The following is a 25,305-nucleotide window of genomic DNA, read 5'->3' as shown; positions in this document are numbered from 1 at the left end:
GGGGAGGGGCAGAGAGAGGATCCCGAGCAGGCTCTGTGCTGCCAACACAGAGCTTAAGGAGGTTTTTTTAAAAAGCAGAAATATAAAATGTCAGATGGGGGCGCCTGGGGGATTCAGGCAGTTAAGCCTCCAGCTCTTGATTTCAGCTCAGGTCATGAGCTCACGGTTCATGAGTTCGGGCCCCACGTCAGGCTCCATGCTGACAGCGCAGAGCCTGCTTGGGATTCTCTCTCTTCCTCTCTCTCTGCCCCTCCCCTGCTCATGCTCCCTCTGTCTATCTCAAGATAAATAAATAAGCTTTATATATGTATATATATATATATATATATATATATACACACACACACATATATATGTATATATATGTATATATTTGTATATATATAATATTTATACACACGCACAAACGAAAATGTCAGATAAATAGAGTGCCACTTGCCTAATAACAAGGCAGTTTGAAGCCATGTTTTTCTGCATTTGGGGATGCTTACCTCGTGCACACCCTGATTGTTACAGATAAGGAAACAAGTTCAGGGTGGTTAAGGACTTGCCAGCTCCATGCAGCTATCAGTGAGAGAGCTGGGATCTTGTCCCCCGATCACCAGTCTCCGAAGTAGTGAGGTCCCAACAACACGGCTATTTTTCAACCATGTAAAAGAAAAAGGAGAAATTCACCCAGTCACGGAGTATAAGAATGCATGAATTCAACCATAAAACCAGATCAACAGGAATTCAGCCGCAAACAATTCAACAACAAATGCAGGTAGACTGTAGCCCATGGCTCTCTGTTAGTCCGTAATCTGACTGCCAGGCCACGTGAAACCCCTCTGTCACGTGCAGTTGAGACGTGGCATGTTGTGGTTCCGGCTGCTCCAGCCACCCTCAGTGGCCGTGACAAAGCTTTGAGAGCACGTGGCCGCTGAGACGTCTGTGGACAGGGCTGTCGTGCAGTGGCCACCAGCTGTCACTAACCTGCCTCGCAGGGACCACACGTGCCTGTGACGTCCGGACCTCCTCCCGTGTCGCGCTTTGCCAGCCAGCCAGCCCTTCTCACCTCGGGGCCACGCAGATGCTGTTCTCGTCGCAGAGTCCTTCCCGGCTCCTCCACTGTGTGAGCAGTGTGAGCAGAAGGGACGTGAGCAGAGTCGCGAAGGCCCTTGTATCCGTGTAGAAAGCACATGAGTGGCTTCCTGCTCCCAGAAGAATAGAGGCCCACGGGACAGACGTGGCCTGAATCCGTGACCCAGAGCCAAGCCTGGTGAGATCTGCCGAAGCACGGCCGACCGCAAGGCGCATGAGTCAGATGCAAATCGTAGGTGGTAGAGAGAAGTTCGGGTGGTTTGTTAGCGGAAATGTCACGGGAATGGCCAGCTGGTGCAGGGTCACCTCACCCCTCTCTGGAGCCCTCGGGGACGGTGTCCAAGAGGGCCCTGGGCCAGCTCCATGTAGGGAGCAGCTCCGTGTACCTCTGCCCTACCGAAGGGGCCACTTCACCCCTCCCTTGTCTGCAGTCTCTCTCACAACATGGCTTTTGAGGGCCCATGGTGAGTTTTGCGGTCTGTTAGTTATACTTTGGTAAAAATGGAAAGATGACAAACAAAAAGACCCCTGACCACAGCCCATCGTACAGACACAATTCAATGATTTGTAGTAAATGTATAGAGTTGCAACCGACACCACCGTCCGGCTTCAGAACGAACTTCCCACAATCCCCATTTCCACCTCCAGCCTTAGGAGTGCGCTGATGTGTGCCTTCTGCCTCCACAAATCTGCCTTTTCTGGACATCCCGTATAAATGCAACCATACAATACATGGTTTTTCATCTGTTTTTTTTCCCATTTTATCCTGACTTTAAGGTCCGTCCGTGTTGCAGCAGGTAGCAGTATTCCACTCCTTTCCATTGTTGGGTGATATCCCGTGGCACGAATCTACTGTTTGTTTATCTGTTTGCCAGCTTGTGGATATTTGGACTATTTACGGTGTGGGGACATTAAGAATAATGCTGTTATAGGGGCACCTGGGTGTCTCAGTCGGTTAAGCCTCTGACTTCGGATCAGGTCATGACCTTGTGGTTTGTGAGTTCAAGCCCCACGTCTGGCTCTGCACTGACAGTGCTTGGGACGCTCTCTCCCTCCCTCTCTCTCTCTGCCCCCCCCCCCCACTTGTGTGTGCACACACACACTCTCAAAATAGTGAAGAATAAAAAACTTTAAAAAAGAATAATGCTGTTATGAATATTCATGTGCATGTATTTGCGTTGCTGTGTGTTATATTTTTCTTGGGTAGATTCTTAGGAGGGGAATTGCTGGGTCTTATGGTGCGCTTATGCTTCAATTCTTAAGGAGTTAACTATTCTCCAGGTGGCCATATCACTGTACCTTTCTATCTGCAGAATTTGGGGGTTCCAGTTCTGCTACGTCCTTGAAAACACAAGGTATTTGGCCACCACAGAATATGCCACCCTGACATGGGATCACCTTAGGTGAATGGTGCTGAGAAACAGTGTGTCCCCACCACCAAATCAGGGAGCAGATGTCCCTCCGCGAAGACGCTCTCCCGCGCCGGGAGGGGAGACCGCTCTCAGCTCTGGAGATGGTGCTGACTCCAGTCTGTATAACAAACCTTCCTAAATTACCTTATCTTCCAGTACTTTCCCCCATATGTTTTTCTTCCCCCAACTTACCATCCCTAGAAGCCCAAAGCACTTTTTCTTGTCACTTCTCTACAACTTACCGCCCTTTGTTAAAATGGCGTATGAATCCCCAGGCCAAGTAGCTTTTTTGAGCTTTTCTTGTCTTTTCTCTGACGCCTCCCTTGTGCACAGAAAACAAACGTTTCCTCCTATTACTCTGTCGTCGTTTTAATTCACACACCCCAGAAACTGGGTCTGAGAAGATACAGGGAAAGTTTTTTCCTCCCCTGCAGTAGTGAGTGTGGTTTTTATTATAGCCCTTCTAATGAGCATGAAGTACTATCTCAGCGTGGTTGGAATTTTCATCTGCCTGATGATTAACGGTGTGGAGTACGTTTCTCCGTGTGCATTAGCCATTTGTATGAATCGGTCAAATGTCTGTTCAAGCCTTTTGCCCACCTTTTAACTGGGTTGCTTGTTTTCTTATAACTGAGTTGTGAGTCATTATATATTCTCTGCACAAGTCCTTTGCCAGAAGTATAAGCTTAGCATCACTGCCTCCCAGTCTGTGCCTCCCCCTTTCGTTTTCTTTATGGTGTCTCTGAAGCACGTGAGTTTTTAAGTTCAGTGAAGACAGACACGGGCTTTTTGACAGCTTGAGCTTTTGGTGTCACATCTGATAGCTCTTCGGCCAACGGAGTCATGTAGGTCCGCCATGTTTTCTTGTAGAACCTTGTGGTGTCAGCTCTCACACGGAGGCCTCCGATCCGTTCTGAGTTAGTATCTGCGTAAGGGTCTCAGCTTGTTCTCATACGGATATCCAGTTGTCTCAGCAAATACACTTTTCTTTGGGGGCATGTTTTTAGATATAGAGTCAATTTTGTGCACACACATGACCTATTCATATTCTCTATTCTATCAGTCTCAATAAACTGCATTTTTAAAAAGGCTTCTCCCATTTTATTTGAGTTGGGAATTTATGGCACAAAATTTCTGCGATATTCCCTTATTTATTTTAACATTATTTTTAATGTTTATTCATTTTTGAGAGACAGAGAGATAGAGTGTGAGCAGGTGAGAGGCAGAGAGAGAGAGGGAGACACAGAATCCGAAGCAGGCTCCGGGCTCTGAGCTGTCAGCACAGAGCCTGACGCGGGGCTCGAACGCATGAACCGTGAGATCGTGACCTGAGCTGAAGTCAGACGTTTAACCGACTGAGCCACCCAGGTACCCCCCTAACTATTCTTTTGATCTCCTTAGGCCCTGTAGCGATAACCCCCTTTTCCATTCTGATGTGGCAATTTTTTGCTCTATTTTTATTCTATAATAGTAGGGTTTTATCAGTTTTACTGGTTGTTTTCAAAGTACCAATGATTTGCTTTATTGACTTTTTCTATCATTTGTCATGTTCTGTTTCGTAGATTTCTGCTCTCATGTCTTTTCCTTCTACTCACACTGAATTTAAATTACTCTTCCTTTTTTAGCTTCTTAAGATAGAACTTAGATCATTGATTTTAAACTTACTTTTTTCATATAAGCATTTAAAAATAGCTGTATCCCACACGTTTTGTTATGTTGGTTTTCATACTCATTCAGTTTTAAATATTTTCTAATCCCCTTTGTGATTTATTATGTGGTCCATGGATTACTTGGAAGTTTGTCATATAATTTCCAAATGTGTGCAGCCTTTTAGGACATCTGTTATCATTGGTGTCTTTTTTAATGTATTGTGTTCAGGCAACATATTCTGTATGATTTTAAACCTTTGAAATTTACTGAAACATTTTTCTTTTTTGGTCCCAGGATATGACTTATCTCCATGAACGTCCCTTGCACGCTTGAAAATGATGTGTAATATGCCAGTGAGTTTACAATGTTCTCTAGAGGTTGGTTAGGGCAAGTTGGGTGACGGTGTTCCTCAGACTTGTGTGTGTACTTGCTCTATCAATTGGAGAGAGAGAGGAGGATTTAAATCTACCACCATTGGGGATTGTTTTCTTCTTGGGTTGTTGCACGAGTCAGGGTTTCCCAGAGAAACGGAATCAATAGGATATGTAGAGGTATATATGCGGGGGTTCGTTACCGAAGCCGGGTCCTCTGGTTACAGAGGTCGAGGGACCCTGGGATCTGCTATCTGCAAGCCGGAGAACGGGAGTTGGAGTGTTACTTCCCAGTCTAAAGGCCAAAGGCCCACAAACCAGGGAAGGGGCTACGAGGGGTGGAGTGGGTAGCTGGTTTCAGTCCTAGAGTCGGAAGGCCTGAGAGCCAGGAGCTCCATCCAGTGTCCAGAGGACAGCCGAGCTCCAGAAGAGAGAACCCAGGCCCCCGGCAGGTTAGATGCTGCCCACCCATGGCGGGGAGGATAGTCTGCTTTGTTCGGTCGACCAACTCAAATATCAGTCTCTTCCAGAGACGCCCTCACAGACTCGCCAAGAAATAATGTTTTGCGAGCTCTCTGGGCTTCCCAAGCCCAGGCAGGGTGACCCAGAAAATTAACCATCACAAGCCCACCCCTTGCCGACCTGACATCATACACACCTCTTTAAACGACACTTGGTCTCCAAACAAACACATAATGAGATCATAATTCCACCCAATAGGACATACACCCCAAAATGAACTAAACTCTTCCCCAGTGGATGATGACAGGAGGCACTCAAACCACCACGAGCAAGGTGGCCATGGTGGCCGTGATGCACAGCAGAGGCCAATTCTGACTCGAGCAGACCTGTGGTGTTGGCTGGTCAGTCGCGATGTTCCCGGAAGTAGAGTAGACAGGAAGCCTGTGTTAGCAGAGAAGTTCTAGGTCAAGTGAACAAAAGTCTAACCTGAATCATAAAAACAGGGAGCCATGGCCCCTCAACACTTTCCAGACCAGAGCTGGTTAACAGACCCAGGGCCCCTTGAATGGAAGGGCCCCCTCGAAGAAGGACTCTGGGACACTACCAAAAATGTATACTGCTTATCTTTCTCCCGGCCTTCCCCAAAGGGACTGATGGCCTTCTACCAGGGTAACTGAGCACTGGGGGTGGGGGTGGGGGGGAAGGACATAATCAGACATTTGGGGACTACTGAACACCAGCTCTGAACTGACATTAATTCCAGGAGACCCAGTCGAAATGCCCTGAAGAGACAGTTGGTAGAAATATGGCCCGTCGGGGTGGGCTGGTGAGGACTGAGGACGAAGGGAATGCTGCCCTCGGACAGGACACACACCACCATGAGCAGGATGTTTGTTGGTGGCAAGGTGAGCATTAAAGGTGGTGGGGTCTCCGATGGAAACAAGGAACGTGCTACTGGAAACCAGGGGAACAACGAGCCCGGTTGTGCAGTGGCAGAAAACTGGGCTGGACTGCATTCTGATGTCAGGCAGAATGCCTTGCAGGTGATGAACTTGGATACTGGCTGAGCAGATTTATAAGCAAAGTGTTAAAGGCGTGGGCTGCTTTCCTCTTGCTGCTCATAGTAGAACGTGAGAGAAAAGAGAGAAATTGAGGAAAGTCTCTTAAGCAAAAGTGAACCAGCGCTTAATGATTTGGGCCTATCTGGATTGCAAAGAACACTAAAATTAGGAAATTGCCTATTGGAAAAGCATGTTGGAAACAGAGGGCCAAGGGTGTGGCTGCACAGCCGCTTGCCGGAGAGGCTGGTGTGCGACTCTTAAGTCACTCAGCCGTCGCAGCAGAGCCCAGCGGGAAAGGTGGGCTCACTGCCCCCCCCCATTTAAGGGAGCCCCGTGTGTGTCTGCGAATGCTGTGTCGGCAGATGCACCGCTCGTCGGCACTGAGAGCAACAGATTCAGGGCGGAGTGAAAGAGTGCTATCAGACTTTCTAGAAAGTTCTATAAGCAGGAAAGGGGCTGACAGGGCTGGTGAGCTGCAGGTATGTGCAACCCCTCAGGATAAAGGAAGAACACAGCTCTGAGGACGGGGCTTCCAGTCGCAGAGGATTCTTCTCGGGTCTTGAAACTTAACGGAATTTTCTCTGCTGCATTTTGAGTTTACTTGGGAGTGGTGACCCCTTTGTCTCTTCCACGTTCTCTTTTTGGAATGGAAAGGTCTGTCCTGTGCTCGACCTGCCCATGTACTTGGGAAACAGGTGTCTTGTTTTCCAGCTGCACAGATGAAGAGGAATTCTGCCTTGGGATGCGCCACACCCAGAGTGTCACTAGCACCTGAGAGACATGGTGACCCTTGGGACTCGTGAGCTGATCATGCTTAGGTGGCATTTTAGGCCTGGAGCTCACGCCGCAGTGCTGAGCGGGGTATTCTGCACACAGGATGGACACAGATGTTGGAGGACCCAACAGTGGACTGTGGTAGGTTTAATGGTGGCCCCCCAAAAGATATGTCCACCCAGAACCTATGAATGGGACCGTCTTTGGAAAGACACTCTTTGCAGGTGTAATTAAGGATCTCGAGATGGGTGTCAGCCTGCGTTAAGCTGGGCCCTGAAGGGGCGCCTGGGTGGCGCAGTCGGTTAAGCCTCCGACTTCAGCCAGGTCACGATCTCGCGGTCCGTGGGTTCGAGCCCCGCATCGGGCTCTGGGCTGATGGCTCAGAGCCTGGAGCCTGTTTCCGATTCTGTGTCTCCCTCTCTCTCTGCCCCTCCCCTGTTCATGCTCTGTCTCTCTCTGTCCCAAAAATAAATAAACGTTGGAAAAAAAAAATTAAAAAAAAAAAAAAAAAAAGCTGGGCCCTGAAGCCTCATAAGGAAAGAAGAGGTGAGGACACGCAGGTGAAACATGAGGTCACAATGGACGCAGAGAGTGCAGTGACGCCCCTGCGAGTCAAGGGTCACGTAGGATTGCCGAGAGCCCACCAGAAGCCCAGGAAGGGGCGGATTCCCTCTCAGTACCTCCAGAAGGAACAGGCTCCGCTCCAGGGCTGTGGGAGAATCCACTTCTGTGGTTTGCAGCCACCACTTTGCGGTGCTTTCTTGCAGCGGCCCTGGGAACTGATGCACGAGCCTGTATTCAGACCTGGTACCATCCCAGCGGGTGAAGGGCTCCCTCCAATGCACCATGGGGCTCCGGCCCCTCCGCTGTGCATTCCCCTCTCTGATGATTCTCTCTGTGGTCATCAGAAGCCAGGCAGCCAACCATCCCAGCACTTGATCCCCCAAACTCCTGCCTGCCACCGTGTTTGGGACTCTGTTTGGTCCCAGCAGAGTCAGTGCTGGTGGCCCACAGCCAGGGATGGTCTGCTTCCCATCTCCTGCCGGGACCCTCCACGTCGGTGAGCGGTGAGCTCGGTGAACGGTGAGCGCCCCAGGATCAGAATCCCCTTTGAACTTGTTTCCTGTTTCCTGGGGCCAGTGCTGGTATCTGCTTCCCAGCAGAGCAGCTCAGAGTTCCATAAAAGGACTGTTTACGAAGAGGCGGGCAGCCCACAAGTGTTAATCTCATATCGGTGACATAAGATGAAGCACACCTGAAAACTGGAGACTGTGCTGGACTCTGGTTACGTGACAATTACTGGCTCAATGTCAGGGGCATCCCCCTAGGGAAGCACAGCTCATTTGGAGAAGTGAGAGACCAGTTCACAAAATCAGTGGGACTAACCTGGCTTCTGCTGGAGCAAAAAATGCGCCCCTCCCCCATCTCAATGGCCCAACACCTACCTGTCCTACAAGCCTAGGGCTGCTCTGCAAGTGTCCCCAGTGATGGGGGCTTCCTCTTAGCCAAGGGGATATGTATGGCCAGCCCCACACCTGTGTTATACAGCTCACCACAGTTCTCACTTCATTGGTCAAGCAGGTCAAGGAGCCACGCTGAATTTCAAAGGTGGGGTACAAGTGTAGCCAACCATGGAAAGAGACCGGAGTGGTGAGGGATAGACTGAGTACCACAACCTGGGGTTGGGGGGTAGAGACAGGGCAGAGCCCAGGGTGGCCGAAGGATGTGCGTGGACGGAGGAGCAGCGGCGGGGAGATCCGCAGGGCCTTGCAGGACCTGCAAGCAGGGAGCGAGGGGGGGGGGGGTCCATCGCATTGTGGGGAAGCAGAAGGCCCCTCCACAACCTCTCGGGGAAGGAAGCAATGACCGGGCTTTGGGCCTGGCTACCAGGCAGAACTTAAGGCCTCCAAAAGCCAACCCATCACAGAAATGATTCTTCAGTGACAAAGTCTAAGGTGCAGGAGGCTTGGCACTCCTCAGAACCGTCTCCTAGGGCGTCCGCTGTGCCCAGCGCTGGACTCCCGCGGTCTCACGTGGCCTTGCGAGCAGGGGTGGAGACTCACCGAGGTTAAGCTGTGCGTGGCGCTCCCCAAATACGCCGCGAAGGCCGTGGAGAACCCCGCGGTCAGCGCCAAGGCCCTCGTCGGACCCGGGCAGGGCCAGGGGACTCTGGGCAACTCGGGCACACGGTTCCTGGGAGGGCTCGCGGAGTGCACCTGCGCCAGGGGCTCCAGCTCCGGATGGGCGTCCGGCAGGCCTCACCGAGAGGAGGACGGACACCCTGCCGAGGAGACCCCGAGAGCGCGGGTGCACGAGTCCGTGAGTGCGCGCGCTGGCAGCCAGGCTCCCTCCCCTCAGACCGCTGGCGGAGGGGCTGAAGTACCAGGCCCCGCGGCCCGCCCCGCCCTCTCCCTCCCCTGCACGCTCTGACCCCCACCCAGCCTCGGCCCTCGCCGCCCTTCCCCGGCCCCGCGCGCGGCCTGGCGAAGCGCAGAGCCTCACGATGAAGTTGAAGGCCGCCCCACATCGGGTGGCCGGCTTTGTTCGCGAAGGCGGCGGGGGTGGGGACACCCAAGGGGAGCCCCGAGTCCCCGCCGCCTTGCCGAGCGGGGCCGTTCCCGTCCTCTCGGGAGACCCGGAGGGGATCGTGGCCTTCCCTCCCTCGCCCTTGTCCCCGCCTCCTAGTCGGTGCCGCCGCCGCAGGGTCCGCGCAGACCAGGCCCCGCTCGAGGTGGGCGGCGGGCCCTCTGCGGGGCGCGCCACCGCCAGCGCCGCCCGCCGGGTCTCCGCCCCCCATGCCCCGCCCCCCGCCGCCGGCCCCGCCCCGGTCCCACCCCCGCGCGCGCCGGCAGCCAGCGCCGAGGCCGGGGCGCACGGAGAGCGCCGCTAGCCGCTCCGGCCGCCGCCCCTGCTCCCCGCCCGGCGGGCGGGCCATGTCCCCGGCTGCGGCCGCGGCGCGCACCCAGGCCCGGCCATGAGGAGCGGCGCGGAGCGCAGAGGCAGCAGCGCCGCGGCGCCCCCCGGCTCGCCGCCCCCCGGCCGCGCGCGCCCCCCGGGCCCCGACGCGCCCCCGGTCCCGCCGCCGCCCGCCGCAGGCCAGCCCCGGGCCCGGGACGCGAGCGATGCCCGCGCGCAGCCGCGCCCCCTGTTTCCGTGGAGCAAGTGGAAGAAGAGGATGGGCTCGTCCCTGTCGGCGGCCACGGCGCGGAGGCCGGTGTTTGACGACAAGGAGGACGGTGAGCGCGGGGGGCCCCCCGGGCCGCTCCCGGGGGCAGCGTGGGGACCCGCGCCGCACGGACACCGTGCGCGCTCTCGCGGGGCGGCCGCGGCGGGAGCTTTTCCTCGCGCTCAGACACCGAGGCCGCCCGGGTGGGACGGCGTCCCGGGTCGGCTCGGTTTCCGAGGAAACTCGCTCGTGGTGCCTGCGGCGCCCACGCGCATCCAGGGCTCCCGCCTGCGTCCTCCGTGTCCAGTGGCGGCGCGGCGGGCGGAACAGGCTTGGGCCCGCCCTTTGGGGAGAGGGTCCGTGGTCGGAGTGGCCCCGGGGTTAGCCACGTACTGTGGCGACGGCTGTGTGGATGTTTCCAGTTTCCTTTCAGGGGCGCTGTGCAGGCTTGGTCTGCTCTGCACCTGTACTGTGCCGCGTTTGCGAAGGGAGAGAGGCCAGCCCCACAGGTGGCGCGGGGTCCCTGGCCCTGGGAGCTCTGCCAGGTGACGGCGTGGCGTGGCCGCCCCGTGCCCGGTCTTTGCACGCGGGTGTGCAGTGGGGGAGACGGCTTTGCCTTTGGGCAAAGACCTGCCCTTTGGGAACTGCCTTTGAGAGTTTCCTCTCAGGTCCCCTTGCAGGTACAGCTGCTGACCCAGGGGACGTATCTCTTGAGTGGCCATGCGGAGGCGGCGCCAGTGGAAAGGAGTGATGGGCCGCCGTTGACTTAGCACCTGCAGGGAAGGTCTGCCTTTGGGGCACTGTGATAAATTCACATGCAAGCATACAGCCCTTTTTACAGATGTCGTGCAGATAATTTAAATGGTACAATGATGACACACTTGATGTTTTCTGACATTTTCTTAAAATAGTTGAAATATGCATTTTTCATTTGTAGGCAGCCTGCAGAGGTATGATGGGTCTTTTATCATTTTAGAGCACAGCTCAGCACAAGAGCCCGAGCTATTTATTCTGATAAATAATTTAAGCGTTATAGGAAATTACAATAATACGACCTGAGGCCAATGGTGGTGGATGTGCAGGCAATCGTCAGAGAGCAGTGGAGAGACTGCTGTAGGTGCCCCGGGGGGTTGGTTGGGGGGGGGGGTGCCGGCTCCGCAGCTCAGCAGGGGCCAGGCATGGGTGCATTCCGGACCCACCCCATCGGTACAGTGTGTTCTGAACTTGAGAGCCGCAGAGCTCACTGCTGTGAGTGTTTCGTATGTTATACATTTTTGCTTTTGACATAAATATTCAAAGTAGAGAACGCCCAGAGTGAACTGGGAACGAGTGAGGAAGCAGGTCTACCTACATGTGGCTTCTCTGGCTGCGGGATGAGGAAGACGGCTGAGTTCAGCACGTGCTGGTGTCAGCCAAGGGCCGGCCGCTCTCTTCGTACCTTAGCCCCGTGCTCTCCAAGGCAGAGAATGTGAACGTAGAGGAATTGATGTAGCACAGGGGCTGCCTCCAGCTTTTCAAGGTGGGATTTTTCTGTTTGCTCACGGTGTGCAGTGTCTCAGACTTCAAGGATCATTGAAAAGGCAAAAAGAGCACAGAGTCTGTTTATGATGCGCACAGTCTGACTTGAGACTTCTTGAGCACATCCTGCACCCCTCCTCACCTGCCTGGAGTAGAGCGGCCGTGGGCCAGCTCTTGGGGACGTGTGTGGGAGTGGGCGCCCACTCGGGCTACAGGTGCTTGCTGTTTCGGACGTGTGACCGTCAGTCAGTTGCTCATCACTTGGCACGGTGGCCACATCCCCAGACTGAACACACCATCGGGCCTTATCCGGACTTTGTTGGGTGAGACTGGGCGGCGAAGCCTGGGCCTGGGCTGGGCAGCCGGCAACGTTGTCCAGGCCGGCAGCCACTTTGTCGTACGTCTGCATGTCACTGTCAGGACACATATGGCTCAAGAGTCACAGCACACGTTTGCTGAGAGAATGTTGTGCAGCTCTTGGCGTGAGGTCCGTGGCGTTATTTAGATGGAAGGAGTGGGGTTTGGAAAGGAGGAAGGAGAGTCGGGACGCAAGCCGTGGCCCCTGAACCCCAGCTCTCTCCCGGCCCCTCCAGACAGCAGTTCCGTGACTTTCCCGGCCCCGCTGCAGAGCCGGCTGGAAGAGGCGGCCGAGTTGTGCTGGAGACCTGCATTTGCTGGGACTGGACGGTTGCTATGGCAACGGAAGCCCTTCTGATGAATTTTTTGGATTAAAACTCCCGATTAATGTATCAAGTTTGGTGTGCAGAGAAACGGAAAAAAGAAAAAAAAGAATAAAAGAGGGCAGTTTAACAGAGTGCCAGGTAAATCCCAGCTAAAAAGCTTGCTTGCGATATAGAAAGTCTTAAGTGTCCTCGTCCCTGTGGGTCCTGCGGTGTCGAGAACCCTGTGCTCACTTGGCGGGTGCCGGCCGCGTGTTCAAACTCTGTGCGCCTCTCACCTCAGACCGGGGCCCCTTTCCCTGCGCCCCTGCCCCCACGCCTCAGATCCCTCGCCCACTTCTGGGAGCCCTGGATTTCCGGAGCTGAACCCTGCTGGGGACCCGCCTTTCTTCTGCTCTCTGCCCCAGAGTCGCGGCCGTCCCGCAGCCCCCTCATCTCTCACTGTCTTGGCGTCCCGAGGGGAATGCGGTTGCTGAGCTGGAGGCCATGGGGTGGGGGCTGGGGCTCCAGCTCCTTCCTGCTGAGCAGCTCCATAACCGGGGGGCACCTGGCCTTCTCAAGCCCAGTGTGGCGTTAGCTTAGTAGCGGGGAGTAAGTACCTAGTCACTGCAAAGGTTTGCTTCCCCCAAGAAAACCGGGAATGAGGGAGCCTTGAAGACCGTGGAATGCCTCGCCCGTGTCTGTTGGGTGGGTGGACAGCCTGCCAGGACAGGGGGCCAGCACGTTCTCAAGCCACCTGTCTTCAAAAAAAAAAAAAGCCTTTGGTTTTTTTTTTTTCTAATTAAAGAAGCATTAAAATAAATAAATGTGTATGCTTTCCTGATTTTCCTGAAATTGTCCTCAACGGGAAGACTCAGACGTGTATCCTTGGCCCCAAGAGCCCGCCGGGGCTAACGCGCCGGTGGACGTCTTCTGCAGCCTGGCCCTAGGGGCATTCTCACGCGTGCAGCCGTGTGGGAGCACACTTTTCCCCTCTGATACGCAAATGGGAGCGTGTTCCGTTCGCGGATCTGTCGTGACCTGCTTTTTTTACTCAGCGATATGTGGCAGATACCTGATAGATCTACAGCATCATTTGTTGGCTAGATTTGCCACCGTGGTCCTCAAAAGTGGCCACGAGCTAGACTCCGTGGTGCCCTTAAACACCAGGCTGGCTGGGCCCCACCCCCCAGAGATTCAAGTTGAGTTTGTCGGGATGGGTGGGGGTGGGGGCAGAGCTCAGCACAGCTACGTCTTTAGGCCCTGCTGATGGTTTTGATGGGTCGTCGGGTCCCAGAGTCTCTGCCTTTCGGCTCTCCTCTGTGTAGACAATTCCTCTGTGTAGATACCACATTACCTATTTACTTCATTTCCTATCGTGGGACATTGGGGTGTTTCCCTGTCTGTGAATATCATAAACAGCTCAGCACAAGCATCTCTGTGCATTCAGCTTCATGCACTTGGGAATGACACACGCAAGAGTGTCCACCCAAGGCATCTTGGTACGTCTGCCCGGCTGGCCTCGATTCAAATGGCCCTCTGTGAGCCAGCTGCCGTCGGGGCTGCGCCTTACACGCTGGTGACCAAATGGGTATGGCTGCTGCGTGTAGGGTAACCAGACGGGGGGGGGGGGGACAGTGGGGAGACCGACAGCGGACAGGAAATGTGAAGAAGTAAACTGAATGGCAGGAGGGACCCAGGGGAGGGGCGAGAGGGCAGAGACTTCCACGGAGCAGCCGGGACGGAAGGCCATGGTGGTTTGTTCTCGCCGTGTGCTCCAAAGCCCTCTTTCCCTGAGTCCTCACCAACTTGAGCTGGTGGAGATGTTTTACACTTTTGACGGTCCGCAAGGTAAAGATTGTATTAATGCTTGGAGTTTCTCTGCCAATGGCACTGGTAATTAATCTCTTTGCTTTCTATCTCTGGGGCGGCTGTCTCTTGTGAATCGCGTGCCTCCCACTGGGACCTTTGCTGTCCTGTTTCTTTTCACTGTTCCGCGTGCACACAGCCTCACCCGCAAACAGCCCCTATGCACATTTGCCACCTATCTTGCAGTGTTGCTGGGGGTTTCTTGGTACGGATGTGTTTAATTTTTGTGTGGTCGGATTCATCAATAGCTTCCTTCCTGGCAGGTCCTGGCCTTGGTGTCGTGTTACTGTCGTCCGTTCCCAGTTTCTAAACCTGCACCTGCGCTGCCTTCCAATACTTCATATGGAAACTTCCAATCCATTTGGAACAACATCTGATGGCAGCGAGAAGGTCTTCCTCCTGTGGGCTCACTTAGGGTGCTTCTAAGTTTAAATGCCCTTTATTGTGTGTTCACTGCTGGGCTTCGGTGAACTGTGAACAGGATCTTTCTGCACTGGTTAGTGCTGGAATGAAGGAAAACTCTACTTTTTATTTCATTGTTTAAAAAAATTTTTTTAATGTTTATTTTTTGGGTGTGAGAGAGAGACAGAGCACAAGTGGGGAGGAGCAGAGAGAGAGGGAGACCCACAATCCGAAGCGGGCTCTGGGCTCCGAGCTGTCAGCACAGAGCCCGACGGGGGGGCTCGAACACACAGACTGCGAGATCATGACCTGAGCCGAAGTCAGACGCTCAACCGACTGAGCCCCCCAGGCACCCCGAAACTTTACTTTTGAAACTATTCATCCTGGAAATGGCCACTCTGCTGAGACCCTTGCCGGTTCCCAGGGTTTTGATTTCTGCGCTTGGGCTTTCTGGGTGGCCAGTCACACGAGCAGCAAAGAAGGGTTGTCCACTACTCTACGGTGCGTGTGCCCCACTTTTCCTTTGTGTTGCAGGGCCAAGAGCAGCGGGTGGGGCACACGGGTGGCGGCCTGCTAGTGCTCACGGGGCCACCCTTGTGGGGGTCAGTCCGGCCCGTCCTTATTAAGAGTCTGTTTGCAGGGGGCATAGACTTGAGTTTCAGGAAGTACCTTTTTCCTTCCCTCCTGACCAGGAAGAAGGGGTGGGGGGGCTGGGCGGTGGCTCCCTGTGGGACCCAGACTTGGGCTAATGGCGGTTCACACACCCTCCCCACGTGGCAGGGACCTTGGTGGCCAGAAGCCCTGTGGGTGCAGACCCTGGGACCCTGGGGTCCTTGACCAGCTGTTAGAGGCAATGCAGAGGCCCTTGGTGTGGGGTGGGCATTTGGTTCAGGTTGGGTAGGAGGGCACGTGGCCCCTTTGGAAAGCCCCCTTGCGTGTTCGTTCCTGGGTTTCTGGGGTTCTGGAGGGCAGCACTGGGTGTCCTGGAGGGCGTTTAGGCAGCCCTGGAGCTTGACGTGTTTCTCTCCCGTGGCTGACAAGGCTGGTCTCAGAATGGACTTGGGACCTACCGTCACGTCATCTCTGCACGCCTGTCCATCTGGTTGTGTGTTTTAAAGTGCTATAAATAAGCCGATTTTCTTTTAAAAATTTAACCACCCAGCTTTCCAGTTGAGAAGTAATGTACGAATGCACGGGGGTAATTTTTGTTCAGGGCTTCTGTCTGAGGATGAGGGTCTGAGGGTGGCAAAGCCGTGGAGGGGCACTCATTCTGAACAGGGTCAGGGTGGCCCAGCCGTCCTGGGCCCCAACCCCCCCGGGGGGCCTTGTGAAGAGGCAGATTCCGACTCAGCAGGTCTGGGGTGGGGCCCAAGGGTCTGCATTGCCAACTGGCTCCCAGGCAGTGCCATTGCCGCCCACCCTGGGACGCACCTTGGGCGCGGAGGGCTTAGCAGGCCCAGATGCTGAGGGCAGAGTCCCCTGGGGCTCGGCGCACTGGGTGACGGGCATTGGACGGGAGCCCACACCGGCCCTGGACACAAGCTGGCTCTTACCGGGAAGCTGCTGGTTATGAGATGGCCCCGTGTCTCCTTCAGTTGTGTCTTTATTTCTTCGTGATCTGTCTCAGGTACGGCCTGGGGCACACGTAACCACAGCACATTTCCACCGTCTTCCTTTTTCGTAAGTGGGGACTTGGCGTCTTCCTTCTGATCTCTCCCCAGGCGTGCCGGACAAGTGTACCAGTGGGGGTTGCTAAGGGACGCCTAGGTGCTCCCCGATCCTGTGTGGGCGTCCTTGGTCCCAGAGCCGGCTGCTTGGCGGGTGCCGAGGGCTCGCGTGTCCCAGAGGTCGCTTGGCTCCCCTCCGGTGTGTGCTGGGAGCATGGCGGTCCAGCCCCACACCCGAGGGCCTTGCTGGGGGGCTGACGGGAGCCGTCTGCCCTCCTGGGGGGGCCGGGACAGCCCCTCTGGTCCTCTTTGGGGCCGGTTGGTTCTTATTTTAAGGGCCTGTGCCCGGCTCCCCATCCACAGGAAGCTCAGTCAAATGTGGCATTGACCTTAGTGAAGGGCCTGGCCCTGGGGCTGGGGTCCCTGTCCTTCCTGTGCACGTCGTTCTTCCTTACTTCGAATAGGTCGACCGTGTGTTTCCTCACACCTGCCTCGCTCCGCAACCTGTGTGTGACCACGGACACAAACGGCTTCGGTAAGCGCTCCTCCTGCTGGCTGGCGTTCCCACAAACGGTCAGTCCTCGCCGTCCAGCGCGCAGGCCTCCTCCGTTCTGCTCCTTCTCCCCAAGGCGGGTGGACGCCGAGCTCCTCTCGGGGTGCGAGCCGGCCGGGCCCCCGCGGGACGTGCTGGGCTGCTTTTCACTTCCCCAAACACTGGCTGAATCCAAACACGGAGTGATTTCCGTGATCAGAATTTGAGACAACTTGGGAGAAGCTGTAATTAATACCATTATTGTTATTTTTAAAATCTGGGATGCCTGCTTCATCAAAAAATGTTTTTCGTCATTGACCTAAAATCTATTACTTTAAAAACCAAGGCAGCTGACCGCTGGGGGCTCTCCCTGCCTGGCTCCACTCAGCTGTGGGAAGGCCCCTCCTCCCCCCGCCACGTCCCGCGTGTGCCTGGGAGCCCACGGAGGCTCCGGCACAGGCCCGCGTCGATCCTGCGAAATCCTGGCTGGCTGTTATCTAGGCTCCGAAACCGAGGAGCTGATGTGGGTGGGAGTCAGTGTCGCCCCCAATTTATTAAAAATAGAGCTGAGCACATTCAATTTCTCACAGCGATTTCAGAAGTTGACTTTAGAAAGGTCTCTGCTCTCAGAATTCACATCATGACTCCTCATACTTTGTATGCGTGAGGTGGAACTGGTCACAAAAGCAAGAAATAGACGACTTCGCGATTTCCTTGGGAGCGTGTCAGGCCTGGCACAGACACTCGGGCCTTTGCAAGCGTGGCCTTTGTTCTTTCGTGCCTGTGGCAGCGTCGGGGCGAGGAGGAGTCTGCTGTGCCGTCGGCTGCCTCCCCCAGGACCCGGGCCTCTCCTGGGACCTGGCTGGCCACGTGCGACCCGGAGCCCTGGGGGCGGGGCAGGGTCTCAGCACCGAGTCTCTCAGACTGGACGCTGTTTGTGGGCGCGGGGCCCGTCGTCAGTTACTCATCTGCGGCGACGAAGGGCCCCAAAGCTCAGTGACTTAACAACATCTGTTCTTATTATTTCTTGGACTGGCCAGGGTCCGGTGGGGACGGGTCCCCCAGGACATCCGCGGTGGCTCCCTTGCTCATGTACACGGTGCCTCATTTCCAGCTGGAACGGCTCAGAGGCCTGGAGGCCGAACGTCACGTCCCCGGGGGTCGCGGCTCACGCTGTCGCCTGCTGTGTGTTATCTGTTCCTGTTCTCTGTGTCGTAGCAAACCACCTCGAAACCTCAGGCCTTAAGACGTGCCGTCACCTCCATTTCTGTGAGTTGGGGGGTCGGGAGCGGCTCTCCCGGGTGCGTCTGGCTCCGGGCCCCCCGGGAGCCGTGAGCCGTGGCCGCACCCACACAGTCTGCAGCTTTGACGGGCGGGGGCCCTGCTCCCGCGCCAGCCCCTCACCGTGTGGGCCTCTCCGTGGGGCTGCTCGCGTGGCCTCACGCCACGGCGGCCAGCCTCTCTGCGAGCCGGGAGAGAGGAGGAAGCCACACTCCGAAGTCACATGCTGTCCCTGGCGCCTTAGGCCACTTGCCGGAAGTGGGTCACCGTGTCTAGCCCACACTCAAGGGGAGGGAATCGGGTCCCACCCTTTGAAGGGATCACCAGCGGCTGCGTGGGCCTATCGTCCGTGGTCTCGGAGCTCCTCTGTGTCCGCAGGTGTCTGCAGCGGGGGAGTGGGACTTCCTCCCGAGAGCGCCGAGGCCGATGGAGCCCAGCGCATGGGGGCTGAGGCACGCGGTGGGTGTGGACGGGCAGCCTGTCCCTCTGCCGCATTGCGTGGCTGGAGCAGGTCCCGCTCGGGCTCAGGAGAGAGCACGCACACGGGGGTGGCCGGCAGGGACGAGCCGGAAGCCCCTCAGTGTGTCTGCCCGCGGCCACCTCGGGAAGAGGCCTGCCTTCCCCGTGTTGTGTGAGCGCCCTCTCGGCCACCTCGACTCCGGGGCCACGCAGGGTGCCAGTGTGGCAAGAGGACCCAGCACCACCCAGCAGAGCCAGTCGCTGTGTCAGAGCCCCGGGAATCACTGGGACACTCGTGGAATTCGGTTCTCTGCCTCGAAACTCAGCCTCCGGGGAAGTGCCGTCCGTCTCGGAAACAAACAGTAAGAAAGAGGGGAAGCGAGCGCCTCCTGAGTGTGAAGAATGGAGCCCAGGCAGCCTGCGGGCTGTGCACCTGCCAGCGCCTGTGACCCACCTGGCCCTGGGGACTTTTCCGGGAAGCTCCCAGGGACCCTGGGTCCAGGGGACCCACCTGGGCTGTCCTGGGTCGTGTCTCTCCTTCGTCCCCAATTCTTTTGTTTTCTCCTTTTCTTCTAGAATCAAGGTCGTCGTGTGTTTCTGAAATTGTATTTTAGCTCCTCGGCAGAAAGGATGCTTTGCAAAATTAGCACATGACTGGGAGGGCGGGGGACAGGGAAACAGGAAGGAAGCCACAAAGAGAGGGGGTCCCCGTCCACAGGTGCGCGAGCAGTTCTCGCCTGGGCTGGCGGCCCCGTGGCACATGCAGCAGCTGGAAAACCTGGGGCGGCCCTCCCCCCACCCCTGTAGGGTGCTTCGGGCAAGAGTGGGTGGTCAGCCACGGGTAGGCTGGCTGTGCGGGCTCACAGGGTCGAGAGGTTGAGAAGGGCCCCCGGACACCAATGTGCACGCCTCGGTGCCTCTGACAAAGCCTCCCCGCTGACCCGGCTCTGCTCTGGGGCCACGATGCGCGGGGATTTAGGGAGGACGCAGCTACGACCCTGTACCCCGCACGACGCCGGTTCCTGTTGGTTGGTCGGGCGTGGTGATGAACGGCCTCCCTGTCACTCTCAGACGTGTCCTGGTTTGTGTGACAAATTACGTGGCTGCTCGTGTAGCCACCAGACGCTGTTGCCAGGACGCTCCTTTTTTTTTTTTTTTAAACTTTATAGCTTCTTATTATATAACAAAAAGTGACAAGAAAAAATATTAAGAAATTCAGTGTCTTATGTAACCTCAGCACTAATATAACAACCACCTGCAGTTTTCCGTATCGCCTTCCAATCCACGCTTGGATCCATATGAAGCATGTGTTACTTTTTCAAAACTTTTTTCTTGTAAACTTGGAGTATTTTAGGGGCCCCTGAGTGGCTCAGTGGGTTGAGCGTCCAACTCCTGATCTCAGCTTAGGTCTTGATCTCAGGGTCATGACGCCTACTTAAAAAAAGAGAGAGAGAGAGAGAGAGAGAGAGAGAGAGAGAGAGAGAATATTGTAGATTTGCAGCACAGTCTGAAGGCAGTGCGACGAGCCATCACCACGGGTTTCCACGAACATCAGTGTCTTGTGTTGGGGTGGAGGGTCAGACAGCCACACCCGGTGAGCCCACCGTGACCTGACCCCATAGTATCCAGGGCTGTCGGGGGGGGGGGGTGCACTTGCAGAACAGGAGTGTGGTGTGTGCGTGTGTGCGTATTGGGGGATTTATTTCGACCGGGGGGCTCGCACAGTTACCCGGGCCAAGCAGGATCCAGTCAGCCGTGGGCCGGCCGACCCCGGGAACGGAGTCTGCGTCCGTGGGCAGCTCCCAGTCCGAGGGCAGAACGTGACACGAGCCGTCCCGGAAGGTGAGGCAGGAACAAAGGGAGAGTCCACCCTTCCTCCATCAGGGCCTCGGTGGATTGGTCGATGTCCACACTCGCTGGGGTGGGGGTCGGCTTTACTGAATCCACAGACTGCAGTGCTGGCATCACCCGAAACACGCCCAGACCCGCCGGGAGAGTGCGTGATCTGGGCGCCCGTGGCCAATCGAGTTGACACGTGGAATTAACAGTCACAACTGAGTAACGGAGGCCCATAGTTGATTCAGGTTTCCCGTCTGTACTTGATATTCTTCTGTTCCGTGGTTCCACGTGACGTGTCTTTCTTTACATTTCTTGGACCACGACAGTTTCTCAGCCTTTCCTGGTTTTTGATGACCTCGGTGGTTTCGAGGAGAGCTGGTCAGGTGTTTTGTAGCATGTCGGGGTCCCACTGGGTTATGGGTCTGTGGGAGGAGCCCAGCGGGGCTCTGACCTTGTCCCCGTGGCTGCGGCCTCCTACTCAGGAGCGTCTGCCTTCAGGGACTGTCCTGTCGGCAGTCCCCACGCACCACCCACGCTTAGGGGGTGGGTGTCAGGCTCCCCATCCTGGAGGCGGACGCATCTACGTTCTGCGCGGATTTGTCTCTCCTCCCCATTTGTGTGGTTTTGGGTCATTCACGTATATTAGTGTGGACGCAAGGGTGTTAGTCGGGCACTTGGGTTATAATCCAGTGTGACTTCATTGTCACTTCTGTTGCTGTAGCTCCGGCCCGGCCTTCGGCTGGCTCCCGTGCCCCTGGCACGCCCCGTTGCCCTTCTCTTGTTCCTGCAGCCTTTTGAGCGCTTCCTTTCTGGCCCCACAAGGTTTGTCCCCTGGCCCGGTGCTGGAGTCAGTCAGCTCTCCAGGGAGCCCGGGTCTTTCTGTCGGGGAGGGGACAGTGCCGGGATCCAACGTCTGGGTGCCGGGGGTGCTCACTGTTCCTGGGAAAGGACCGTCTCTCTGAAGCACAGGCTCTGGTGTGTGCCCGTCACCTCCTTCAGCGAGCTGAGTATCTGCAGTGTGCACCTGCTCTGTACGCCCCGGGCAGAGGGAGTGTGAATTCACACAACCACTTCAGAAGCTGCTCGGCGGGACGTGGCAGAGAGAGCCCAGCCCTCACGTCTGGAGCTGGCTTGGCACGCGGCCGGGCCCTGGCGCTCTTGTGTGGCACGTAAACGATATCACAGAACACCCACGTCCGACCGTGATGGGCCAAGACAGAGACAAGAGCCCTCCGTGGCACGTCATGAGTGTTGTCCAAGCCCAAATGGCCAGACTCCCCCTGCCCGGCTCTGCCAGTCACAGCTCTGCACCCACTTTACCCCCCACCTTCTGTGGACGAGCTATGAGGATGCCCAGCCCTAAAGCTGTCCAAGCACCCTGACAGTGTCTAGGCCGCTGCCCCTACGCCCCCGTGCCGCCGCACTGAGCCCAAACCTCCCCGGCCCTTCTCGCAAATACCCTCCGGCTGAGACGGCCCGGGGCCCCCGTCGTGCCAGAAGTGTCCAGCCTCAGATGGTTCCTACTGGCCCTCGGCTGGGGGGCAATGACCCTACAACCCAGGATGTGTTCCTAGGTGTAGGCCTGACAGAATGTGCGCATCTCTGCCCTCCCTGCCCCAGGACGTCTCAGAGGCTCTGTGGGGGCGGGAAGAGCCGTCTACGGCTGTAGCGGAGACGGGCGGGTCGAGCTCCTGGGCCCCCCCGGGTTCAGCCGAGCCCTGTGTTGAGCTCAGCTCAGGTTTCGTGCATGTTGACGGGTTGCGTCACCGGCTCCTGAGGGTGGCCAGGGTGGAGCCACGTGATTCTGTGTCCCCAGGGCCCTCGTGGTGCAGGCGTCCTGTAGGCGTTGCATGTGCGCTGCTCTCCGTCTCCAGCAAAACTCATCAGGGGCTCTTCGTCCTTGCCTCTCTGCCCCCGGGGAAACCGCGGCCCCGCGCCCGGGGGAAGGTCCCCTCCACGTGGCTGCCAGTGATGTCCAGCCCCAGCCCTGCTCGTCCTCCACCCGTGGCAGCACCCAGCACCGCAGAGCCGCCCAGAGTCGCTCCCTCCCTGTGGTTCCCAGGGTGCCGCCACTGGCTTCTCCTCGGCCCCTCGGCCGGTCCTTCTCTCCCCACTGTGTGTCACTACACTCACGCATCGGCCGCCTCACGGCTTCAAATGTCATCCATATGCCGACTCCCAAATTTATATCTCCAGCCGGGACCTGCCTCCCACGTTGCGGACTTTTCTGTCCAGTCTCTGACTCGACACTACCACTGATGTGTCTCACACTCTCAGATTCGGCCCCTTCAGAACCAAGTTCTGGTGCCCCCAGGCCCGAGCCCTCCTTGGGGCCAGGTGTAACCAGCCCGTGTGTCCGGCATGGCTCCTGCCCACTCAGTGCCCTGTCGTGGCAGTCCGGGCCCTCTGGCCCTGCCACCTGCCCTCCCCTGTCCCCAGCTGGCAGCAGCAGAGCCCTCTGGACGGCCAGACCCTGGCTTCGGTTCTGGATGACTCTGTTCCGTCTTCTCTGGGGGCGTTTGTTCTGTTCCAGGCCGTCAGAGAAGTTAGGTGAAGCTGCCTGGTCACTTGGACAAACAGGCTCAGGACACTGGGCTTTAGGAGAAGTCAGGGCAGGGCCTGCAGGGGACGGGGAATGGGGCACAGGGGTGGGAGTGGCTGTCCCGGCTGTTGGAGACACAGGAGACTGGCTGCACTTGCCTTCGGGCTGAACGTGATGGATGAATTTGGGCCGATGCAGGTGCCGCTGTCCCAAAAGCCCTTTCCCTGAATTGGGTTGGAGAGGCTGCGTGTGGGCTGCTTATGAAACGCACATCTGACAGGAGCTGAGAACCCGGCTGGTGAGCAGGTGTGTGCCTCGTGTCCGGGGCCACAGCCGCCTCCCTCCGCACAGGGTCCCCGTGCCTTCTGGGGCGGTCACTGGTGTGCAGGGCGGCTTTGGGGCCTCAGCTGGGTACAGCTCTGACCACAGGGTCCCCTGGACTTCCACAGGCCAAGCCGGCAGGGGCTGCCCTGTGCAGGGTGGAGCAGGGGCCACCTCTAAGCCAGGCAGGCTCTGCAGCATGGACATCCGGGCCGGGTCGTTCTTGGAGAGGGAGGGGCGCGGTTCCTTGCACTACAGGATGTTAGCAGCATCCCTGGCCTCTGCCCACTGGTGCCAGCAGCAACCCCCCCCACACATTTGTGACAGTCAGTCATACATCCAGGCATTGCCACGTGTCCCCAGGGGGTAACTGCTCCCTGCTGAGAACCACAGTGCTAGCCATTGGGAGCACCGAGCCTTGAGTTTCCTGTGACCACTGGCTGGGAAATGCAGTTGAGGCGTGGCTGAGGGTCTGGGGAGTTGGTGTTCCTTCCAAAGTGTCTCTGGGAGTCCCTGCCCATGGACCTGGCAGTGTGTGTGTGTGTGTGTGTGTGTGTGTGAGAGAGAGAGAGAGAGAGAGAGAGAGAGAGAGAGAGAGAAAGAGAGAGAGAGAGAGAGAGAGAGAGTATAAGGATATATTTATGCCTGTGTGTGTGGGAGTGTGTGGGAGCGGCCCCTGCTTGGCCGACAAGTGTCCTGGGCTGTGCTCGCCTTAGCTGTCCACTCCGTGTGGGCACCTCCTGCCCGTGGAGGGGGTGCCGTGCATGGTGCTGCCGGACTTCGCGATAGCAGCCTTCGTGGGCTGCTGCCCAATGTTCTGGCTCCTGTGTCTTTAGGAAGCAGCTGGAGTGGTCTGGGGCTCAGGAGATGCTTTGTCTCGACGGGGCCCCCTGGACCCCTGCAGAGGGAGCCTTGGATCTTGAGAGAGGCCCAGTGTTGGGGGACCCTCCCCCCGCCTGCCTGCCAGGGCCCATGTCTGTCTCGCTGGGACACGAGGTTAGGAAAGGCTGTCCTGTGCGCACAGGTGGACGCAGAGCCCGTGCTGACCACACCCCCAGCCCGCAGGCTGAGCGTTCCCAGGGCAGTGCGCAGGGTGGCAGAGCTGTGTCTTGGGGCCGGGAAGTTAAGGTTTGTGCAGCCCAGCTCACCTGTGGGCTTATCACTTCTGGGGCCGACAGGGCTCCTCAGTCCTCGGAAAGTTGAGCCCACCCTCTTGCTGGGATGATGCGCATCTTTGGGCCCACGTGTGCAGTCTTGGAGGGAGGGCATTGCAGGCCAAGAAAGCCGAGGGGGCCGTGGTCACCTGGAACAAGGCGGGCCACCTGCCTTCAGACCCTTGTGGGCGTGTCCAGTGGAATCCAAGAAACCTTGACAAAATTATCTCAAATTCCTTTTAATTAAAAAATCTCAGTGCTCCAGAGAACAGGAGTTTGCTCATCTGCAGACTGAGTTAATTGAAACGTCCCGAAAGGCTCTGTTAATTACACAATGTTGCAATGTCTCCATTTCCAATGCGGTTGCCGTTGACATCACCTTGGTGAGTGGACGGCAGCCCTACAGCAAAGAGAGCCGTCCTCCACGAGAGTAGTGAGGTGGGAGCTGGTGGTTCAGCACCCTCTGGCTGGTGGTGCCTCAGCTCCCAGACCCTGGGTCAGCCCGCCAGCAGCCTGGGCCTCAGGCCCTCGGGGCACAGCACACAGGACATGGCCACGGCCTTGGGTCGAGGACTCGGGGCTTTCGATTTCCCGGGGGCTCGTGGAAGCCAGACTCACAGACAGCAGCACGGATGGCCCAAGAAAAGCAGCTTTCTGTTGGGAGATGGTGTTCTTGCGTGTGCTGCACGTCTGTGCGTGCACGTGCGTGTGCGTGTGCACGCAAGCCTGCACAGTAGACAGAGACCCTCTCCGGGAGTCTCCTGTCACAGGAATGTGCATCTTTCTCCAGTGCCCGCGATGCCACGAGGGCAGGACCACACTGTATTTACGGGGGGCTCCCAGGGCCTTGCTTGTTGCATTTAAGTCGACTGAGTGGAAGGAGGGAACGTGCGAGTTGACCTGGAAGTGCTCAGACCAACCCCAGCTGGAGTCTTTCTGACCCGATGGGTGTCACACACGCCAGGTCTACCTTCAGGGAATGTTCTGGACTGTGCCGGGGCAGTCGTGGCCCAGACTTGTTCTCCTTTCTGGCTGGGCCCCTGGGAGTGCTCGTGGGGTCTGGGTTGAAGGCATCTGCTGGCCCGC

General features: G+C 56.9%; 1 protein-coding gene and 1 long non-coding RNA gene across 4 annotated transcripts in view; both read left to right on the top strand.

The window, feature by feature from the left end:
• The first annotated feature begins 3,807 nt into the window (after nt 1-3,807).
• On the top strand, nt 3,808-7,205 carry LOC123380963. Its single transcript, XR_006587454.1, has 3 exons — nt 3,808-3,860; nt 4,437-4,495; nt 5,739-7,205. It is a non-coding gene; the product is annotated as an uncharacterized LOC123380963 (long non-coding RNA).
• Nucleotides 7,206-9,769: 2,564 nt separating this feature from the next.
• The window catches only part of STK32C (serine/threonine kinase 32C), a 78,297-nt gene continuing 62,761 nt past the window's right edge, over nt 9,770-25,305 (top strand). For all 3 annotated transcript variants that reach the window (XM_023241145.2, XM_023241146.2, XM_045040894.1), the window contains exon 1: nt 9,770-10,046. In XM_023241145.2, the coding sequence (XP_023096913.1) occupies nt 9,785-10,046 (262 nt within the window). In that variant the 5' untranslated portion in view covers nt 9,770-9,784. The remainder of the gene's footprint in view (nt 10,047-25,305) is intronic.

Source organism: Felis catus, chromosome D2 (genome assembly GCF_018350175.1).
Source record: "Felis catus isolate Fca126 chromosome D2, F.catus_Fca126_mat1.0, whole genome shotgun sequence".
In the NCBI taxonomy this organism is placed as follows: domain Eukaryota; kingdom Metazoa; phylum Chordata; class Mammalia; order Carnivora; family Felidae; genus Felis; species Felis catus.
This window is presented reverse-complemented; position numbering and strand designations above follow the sequence as displayed.